The sequence below is a fragment of the Chanodichthys erythropterus genome, chromosome 4 (genome assembly GCF_024489055.1).
Source record: "Chanodichthys erythropterus isolate Z2021 chromosome 4, ASM2448905v1, whole genome shotgun sequence".
Classification (NCBI taxonomy): domain Eukaryota; kingdom Metazoa; phylum Chordata; class Actinopteri; order Cypriniformes; family Xenocyprididae; genus Chanodichthys; species Chanodichthys erythropterus.
In genome coordinates, this window is record NC_090224.1 from 18,354,679 (window position 1) to 18,363,329 (window position 8,651).

The 8,651-nt window shown below is 34.0% G+C and overlaps 1 protein-coding gene across 2 annotated transcripts; it reads right to left on the reverse strand.

Moving 5' to 3' along the window:
* Nucleotides 1-73: 73 nt before the first annotated feature.
* On the reverse strand, nt 74-8,129 carry trmt6 (tRNA methyltransferase 6 non-catalytic subunit). Of its 2 annotated transcripts, XM_067384362.1 has the most exons (11): nt 7,854-8,129; nt 7,048-7,178; nt 6,857-6,966; nt 4,411-4,502; nt 4,242-4,325; nt 3,445-3,569; nt 2,985-3,310; nt 2,235-2,320; nt 1,818-1,920; nt 1,488-1,574; nt 79-905 (listed from the first exon to the last, which is right to left on the reverse strand). In XM_067384362.1, exons 1-11 carry the CDS (start codon nt 7,961-7,963, stop codon nt 708-710), a joined length of 1,452 nt encoding a protein of 483 aa, XP_067240463.1. In that variant the 5' UTR covers nt 7,964-8,129; the 3' UTR covers nt 79-707. The 2 variants fall into 2 exon arrangements, with proteins under 2 accessions (XP_067240462.1, XP_067240463.1); XM_067384361.1 differs by having other exon boundaries at nt 74-905; nt 6,857-7,178.
* Nucleotides 8,130-8,651: the final 522 nt, after the last annotated feature.

Genomic DNA, 8,651 nt, shown 5'->3' on the forward strand with positions numbered 1-8,651 from the left:
TTCATGTGTGCTCACTTGGGCTGTTTTAGATGAATGCATTATTATATGTCGTAACCGCATTACAACTGCATTAGACTTTTGTTATTGGTGTTAAGTCAGTGTACATTAAATGTAAGAGTCTGAGAAACAAAACTAGCTTGATAATGTCATGTGAATTATTTATCTTTATTACATAATCTAAAATAACAAAAACAAATGCCCATGTACTATTGACTGTATTTAAGAGCATGCTACGTGAAAGATGCAGTGTGTGTTTAAAAATTGCTGTTGTTCTTTATGGCCTTCAATAGAACCCCTGCATTGTTTGCATTTAATAAAATGTGCAACTATGGGACCAAAGCTGATGGATGCAGTTATTTGTGTTTTGATGCTGGAAGCCTTTGAACATTATTAAAAACCGATAAATATACAGTTTACTTCAGCAATGATTGACTAAGCTTTTTTATGTAGACAAAATTTGGTTAATTGCCAAGTGCAGAGGATGGAGAAAACAGAAAATGCATCTTTTACTTCCCCCACATGTTGCTAAAAAAATAAATAAATAACAATGATGGGAACTTTCCGTAGCTCTTAAATGCAAATCTTGGCAAAAAACAAAACAAAAGATAACAGACTTTGAATAATAAAGTCATGCAACCATACAGAGAATAAAGCACTGCCTAAATGTGTGAGTCAACACTGATTTGGTTTCTTCTCACTTAATTAAGTTAAACTACACTAACTGCCTTGGCAGAGCTGTCACATGACGAACTAATCTCATCCAGTTTCAGCCTCTTGGCGGCAGGCTCCTCTGATTTGTGCTGATTCCGAGCTTTGGCAGCGTCTGTAGCGACCGTGGTTCCGGACAGCAGATACCCTCCACCTCCACTCATGAGCAGCACTGGATGAGTCCGGTTGGGCAACACCTGGAACAATGATACAGAAGTAAATAAGTCATCAAAGCCCTTCTAGGGGTGGGACAGTATTCTTTTTCATGTCAAGAATACAGTAAAAATACAATTTTAAATATATACTTTAAAATGTAATTTATTTCTGTGATGCAAAGCTGAATTTTCAGCATAAATACTCCAGTCTTCAGTGTCACATGATCCTTCAGAAATCATTCAAATAACATTTCTGTTAAAAACATCTGTGCAACTTAATATTGTTTTGTGGAACCCATAATACTTTTGTATTCAGGACTAAGAGAAAGTTCAAAAAGAACAATATTTATTTGAAATATATTTATTTTTGTAACTGTGTAAAAGTCTGAACTGTCATTTGTGATCAATTTAATGCATCTCTGATGAATACAAGTATTAATTTATTTCTAAAAAATAAATAAATAATAAATTAACCCAAACTTTTGAATGGTAGTGTAAATCAGAATATTAATAAATCAAAAGCTGGCATTAGAGCAAAACGAACTGTAACAAATGCAGTAAAACTAATATTATAAATCAAATATTTCTGACTATCTCTATGTATGGGATGAAGTAAAGAATTACCTGGTAGTGCCTGAGCCAGGAATCTGTTAATCTGAGACTGATTGCTCCTCCCTGTTCCCTGAGCTTTGTGTAGCACTCAATCAGCGGCTGTCCAAAAGAGATCAGACAGTAAATATTGCTGAAAACACTTGACTCAAAGTGAACATGCAAATCTTTTTAAAGCGATGGTATTTTTAGGCCTTTGGAAAGCTTGACTATAATCTGCAAAATTGACATTTCGCTAAATAACCACTTTTGTGTTCTACACCATGAGGATTAATAGGTGATTATAAAATCTTCATTTTTGGGTGAACTGCCTCTTTAACACATTTGTCAAATCAATCACTTTACCTCTCTGTACTGGCAGTACACTACGAACGGTCGTGATGGTGCGACGAACTTCAGCAGACCCATTAACACGGGACAGGGGTGGAACCGACTTGCAATCACCAACCTGAAACAAACATTCAAATCAGCTTCACCCATTATTAAGCAGGTGAATCACTGGAAGACTTCATACAAATCTGCTTAAGATTAATATGAAATGTGACTTGACAAGACTCGTCAATATTACCACTACATCAGCTACATGTTTTCCCATTTTAAACACAAAATGTGCACTTATGTTATGAACTACCTGGAGATATACAATGTTTATTGGTTTTAAATGTATTTAAGGCTGGACAATAGAGTTAAAATAATATTTTTGGTATATAACAAAAAGTGCATTTATTTATTTTTTTTACCTTTAATTAAACAAAAACATACCCATCTGCATTTCTTCCCTCCAACAGAGCAGTGGCTGAGGCCAACTTCTTCCTTTTCTCCTCCATCTTCACCTTTTTGTCTTGAGCCTAAGGTGAATTAAATTAAGTGTGAAATTTTAGAAAAACTCTTAAAAGACACTTTTACCACCCTGACTAGTTAAATGTGCTCATGAACAATGTTCAACTTTTTTTCTGTCTTGTTGTTTTCTTCACACATCTCATTTCACAGATTTCTCCTCAAGCTGCTCTTCATTTAAACTTGTCTCCTTGGTAACCAACTAGACTTCTGAAAACACAATTTACTGAGGGCAAAACAATTTATTTTTAAAGTTTGTTTTTGATTAGCTTTTTGGTTAAGTTTTATATATGCACACGCATGCACGCGCACGCATAAATTTATTATTATAAATTATTCAAAAATGGACCAAATACAGCACATTCTTTTTTTTTTTTAAGTAATAATTAATATTTATAGTTATTTAAATTATATTCATGTGTTAAAATTGGTATTTGACAACAAGAAAATTCTATACAAAAAAGAAAAAGCACCAAATATAAATGAAGGCATGGAAATAACAAGAGATGTTAACATCTCTTGAGAAAAAGGCGGATTTAAGTTATAGTTTTTTAACCTTATTATTTTAACCTTTTTTTGTTTTTAAATCAAGCCCTGGTACATAACAGAAGTTGCAGAAACACCTAAACAAGACATGATACATGAATGCAAAAGTCATAAAAACAAAACTCTTACCCTCTGTTCTCTCAGTTTTTCTCTCTCTGCTCTCTTCATTTCTTCTTGCGGGTCGACGCTGACCTCCATACTCTGAGGTTCTGAGTTCTTCTCCTCAGACACACCTGAGGTTTCCTGAGAGGAGTCAGATCCACCAATCCTACTGCCATTAGCCTGTGAATCTGTGTCCTTCTCTGACAAATCCAGGGTTCCTGCCAGCAGAGCGTTAACTTTGCATAAAGGGAACTCATGCAGCGTCTCGTGGAAGTGTGACGGAAAGCCGAAGCTCTCCATGCCAGCTCTCGTTGGCCCTCCACCGGGATACATCTGAATCACTGAGCCAAAACCTGAGAAAGGAAACATTTAGATCATCAGCATGGTGTAATAGTGGTATTGTGGTCAGCTGATACAGATTTTTCAATATACCGTTTGTAATTAATATTGTATGAAGATAAAACAGTGAAAAGTAAAGTGTGATTACCTCCCATTCTCTCCATCACTGAGCCCAACACAAGACCAGCACAGGTCTCAAAAACAATGATTTTACTGCCAGCGTGGATGTTACCCAGAGTCAAAATCTGAGCCAATGTGTCATACCGCAGGTGACTAAAAGAGTGCAAATAATTTTTACAATATACTATAAATGCCTGTGAAACATTAAAATCCTGACATGTACTAGTACAAGACTTTTTCAAACAGGGTTCAATGCAATAATTAAATCATAAAAAGAGTAAAATAAGCAATCAAAATAAAACACCAAGTAAAAACATTACATATTTTTTCTGTTCACTTGCATGTCACATGACCATTAACCAACATCATAAGCACAGAATTGTTACAGTTAACTAAAAACATTACAAATTGTTTCAATGAACTGAAATAAAATAAAAAACAAATATAAAAAATAGAAACAGAAATGTTGCCTTGGCAACTAACTGACATAAATTAAGTTGAATTACTAAAATTATTTCAAAAAAGAAATACAAATTAAAGCTTTAAAGCATTTACTATGTGCTTTTGTCATTTGAACAAGTTTTTTAGTGCTGTCAAATTGATTAAATAACATCTAACTTAAGTTTGTAATATTATATATATATATATATATACATACATACACACACACAAACTTTTGTTAGCTGCGATTAATTGATTTGACAGCACTAAAAAAAAAAATTATTAAAATGACAAAAGCACATAAAATAACTAAAATTAAACAAAAACTGAAAATAAAAAATAAAAGCAAATTCAAAATATTAATACATGCTATTAATCACATACCATATTTTTCCTGGTTCTCTGCCGTGGTACATCATGGCAAGGAGTCGAGTGGAGGGTTTCAGGACTGTTATGTCACTCTCATACCTGTATGTATAAAGTCAAAGTACTTGTTAACAGTTTCATTTTCTGAGTGATTGATAAAATATGAAATAAAACTCTTTGAACTCACTTTTTCTTTTTCTTCTTGATGTATTTCGCTTGAGCAAATTCAGTTTTGTCCTTGAATGTTGTACTGTTGTCTATGAGCTGCTGAACAATCTCCTTAAAAGCACATGAAAGGACATGTGAGAAAAAAAAATGTAATTGTAACCAAATATGAAAACCGAAATACCTTCTATATGGGTATGAATAACATCACAAATTTTTTTTGCTTGCTGTCAAGAAGTGTGCTGCTTTTCTAAGCAACTGGACTTATAATATTTCACCAGTGAACCATTAAATGGCAAAAATCCCACAGGTTTACACTGAAGGAAGGACCAGAGTCATATTTTGGACTACATTCATCCCTAAAAAGCTTGGCCACATTCACACAGCAACAGAATACAGTTGTCAGTCCTGTATTTGTGTCCTTAAAGGGATAGTTCACCAAAAAATGAAAATTATCCCATAATTTACTCACCCTCTAGGTGTATGACTTTCTTCTTTCAGCCGAACACAATCAGAGTTATATTGAAAAGTATTCAAGCTTTATAATGGGGGTGAATGGTGCCATTTTTTTGAAGCCCAAAAAAGCGCATCCATCCATCATAAAAGTAATCCACACGGCTCCAGGGGGTTAATAAAGGCCTTCTGAAGTGAAGAAAAGTGTTTTTGTCACTTTTCGACTGGAACTAGATTCATGCAAGGCTGTTAATGGAAGCCAGTTACTACAGTTTGGTAACACTTTACTTGTAGGGGTGTGCATAAGACTGACATGACACCTTCATAATCTTGACATGACACATGTCATGAATATGAAGGAGGTTTATGCATGTTTATGACAACTGTCAGTAAGTGTCATTCGCTCAATTATGTCATTTTTAATGCAAAGATGACATTGTTTGAGATGTCCGAGTTATGACAACTTGACATAAACCAATACATCATAACCTGTCAGTGTCTTTGTCATGACAACTTGACATCATTTAGCTTTATGGGTTAACATTACATTAAACTGTCATGTGGTTGGTTTTGACATTGGCTGTCATGAGGCCATTATAATAGTGTCATGAATATGTATCTTGAGCTCAATTACAGTGGTACAAATTGAACTTGTCATTAAAATGTCATTAAGTGACAATACTCTGACAAATAATTTTATAACAGCGTCATGACTATTTTTCATTTCATGTTTTTGTTTTTTTTTAAGTTTCCTCCAACAGAAGGTCAGATAATAGACAATTTCAAATTTCGTAAAAAAGATGACACTGTTATAAAATAATGGTAACACTTTATTTTAGGGTCTTTTAACTAGTTGCTTATTACTATAAGCATTCATATGGCTAAAATATTGGCTATTTATTAGTACTTATAAAGCACATATTAATGCCTTATTCTGCATGATCTTATTCTACATTCTTAATCCCACCCAAAACCTAAATCTAACAATTAACTATAATAAGCAGTAAATTAAGAGTTTACTGAGGGAAAAGTCATAGTTAATCGTTTATATATGTGTTCCCTATAATGAAGTGTTACCAAAATAATGTAATGTAATGTTAACCCATTTTAAGTTTGATAATTAATCTGCTATGTCATGTTTATGACCGGTTATGATGTTTTGCTAATGTCAAGTTGTCATGACAAAGACACTGACAGGTTATGATGTATTGGTTTATGTCAAGTTGTCGTAACAAAGACATCTCAAACAATGTCATCTTTGCATTAAAAATGACATAATTGAGCGAATGACACTTAATGACAGTTGACATAAACATGCATAAACCTCCTTCATATTCATGACACGTGTCATGTCAAGATTATGAAGGTGTCATGTCAGTCTTATGCACACCCCTTCAAGTAAAGTGTTACCCTACAGGTTATAAAAAAATATAAAAACAGGTTACAAATATGGATATTTTTTCTTAAAACACATGTCTTAGCTTCAGAAGGCCTTTATTAACCCCTGGAGCTGTGTAGATTATTTTTAAGATGGATGGATGCACTTTTTTGTGCTTCAATTTTTTTTTGTACCATTCAATCCTATTATAAAGCTTGTAAAAGCCAGGATTTTTAAAATATAACTCAGATTGTGTTTGGCTGAAAGAAGATAGTCATATACACCTAGGATGGATTGAGGGTGAGTAGATCATGTGATAATTATGAACTAAACCTTTAATACAGCCCTCAAATGCTCCGCTCTCCACCCAGATATAAAAGCTGCTGTTGGTTAATGAAGATTTGATGGAACTCGTGGCTTTTGTCATGTCAAAAGTGATAAGACTTTTCAGTTTTATGGATGTCACCATCTTTGATATTACTTTGGTCACTGTCTCCATGGTTTTGACTCCATTGCATGCTCATACACTTTTCGAGACGCTACTGTAAGTTGCTGTTTGAACGAGATATTTCAAGACTCACACCTGTAAGTAAATGCAGTTGTTAATCCCAATATAGTCCTTTACTCGGGTACATACCTGCCCCTTTAACCCTTGCTCTTTCAGTGTTTCAATATCATCTCTGGTCAGTTTTTGAGATCTGCCATCATCCACTATATGTCTGTTATCCTGGCCTGCTTCCTTAGAATCTATGACAGCAGAAAAGTGAAACAATCTGCGAGAAAATAAATCAATACATAAACAATAATACAAATCCGTAATATCATAACCTAAAGAGTCTCCGGCACGTTTTACAGCCTTGGGTTTGAGTGAACCGCCAGCTTCGATTTCAAACATGGTCCCGTACAGCTGCCCAACCGCATTGTCCAAGAAGAACCACTGCTTCTCAAAGATTACTTTCCTAAAACACACAATACAAAATGTCAAATCAAAGCAAGTTTGGTGAGAACAAGCACCACATGAAACTTAAGTTGCGACAGTCTTTTCTTCCTTATTGTGAAATGGCTTCGCAAACAAGAAAAAATGTTGGGCGGGACTTGAATTCGGCCACGGGTAATTGATTGGATCGTTGTGGTTTGCTATTGGTCAATCTCATGTGAGTGACAGGTTGCCCCACAATCGCGTCAGTAAAGAGGGAGGGGAATTTATTTTGATTAGGTTACGAATACATATGAATAATAATAAAAAAAATAATAATAATAATGTGCGCGAATAAATCACTACAATATTAAAAATAACAAAATAGTAAAAAAAAAAAAAAAAAAAAATTGGCCATTTTGATTTCATGGTGACTTTAACAGGAGTGAATAGTAGTATGTCATGTCTACCTTTTTCAGATAGTAATAGTGCAGAATGCAATACATGACTAATTTTTTCACATATTAATGTTTTTTTTTTTATGTAAAGGTTTCAAAACTATAAAACGTTTTATGTACACGTTCAAATTAAGTTTTGAATCCCACCGATTTCAGATTTTAGATCCCACTGTATACAAACACCTCAAGCCATTGAGTGCAGAACCTGCAAAATAAACGTATGAGAAAGATCACATTTAATAAAAACTTGTTCAACTCACTTTTTATTTTCGACCTGCACCGATTTGAAGACATCTCCTCTCTTCAGCACTACATAATCTCCATAACTTATCGCGCTCTCAGCATCACTGTCATTTACACACTCCGCCATTTACTGTAATCACCGTGGATTAAGATCGTTTAAAACTAGTTTACGCTTTAACAAACCCGACGCACAAGTAGCAATTTCTATGTCTACAAACAAAACAGTAATTTCCTACAAGCTATGCTCCTTTCCTTTCACACGTGTGTTTGTTCTGTCACTTCCTGTTCGGAGAGGCCAGTTAATCGAGTGCTGATCTCGAGAGGAAGACTAGCAAGTCACAGATCAAAGCGATTTTAGTCACTTAAAAATAAACGTGTATTTGTTCTCATTTTAAGTGAACAAACCTCACATTAGGTTTATACTTATAAAAACTACCATGGTTGTCCTCGACACGTACAATGACCATATCATGGAATTATCTTGACACAGCGATTGAAAATAGTGTTTTTGAACCATACAGTAAAGTGCTTGAATTATTATTATTATTTTTTTTTTTGTGGTAAATCTATAGTTGTTGTGGTGGTAATAACTATAATAATATAGTCAAATTACTTTACGCAATACTGTACTAAGTTTTTTTACTAGAGGGTATATTTTACTACAAAACAGTTTACTGTAGTAAAAACTAAAGTATACCACAGTATATATTACAGTTCATCAGTTCACTATAGTTAATACTACAGTATGCTGTAGCATTCATAAACTAAGTGTTGTAAATACTACAATATACAATTTACTTTAATAAATACTATAG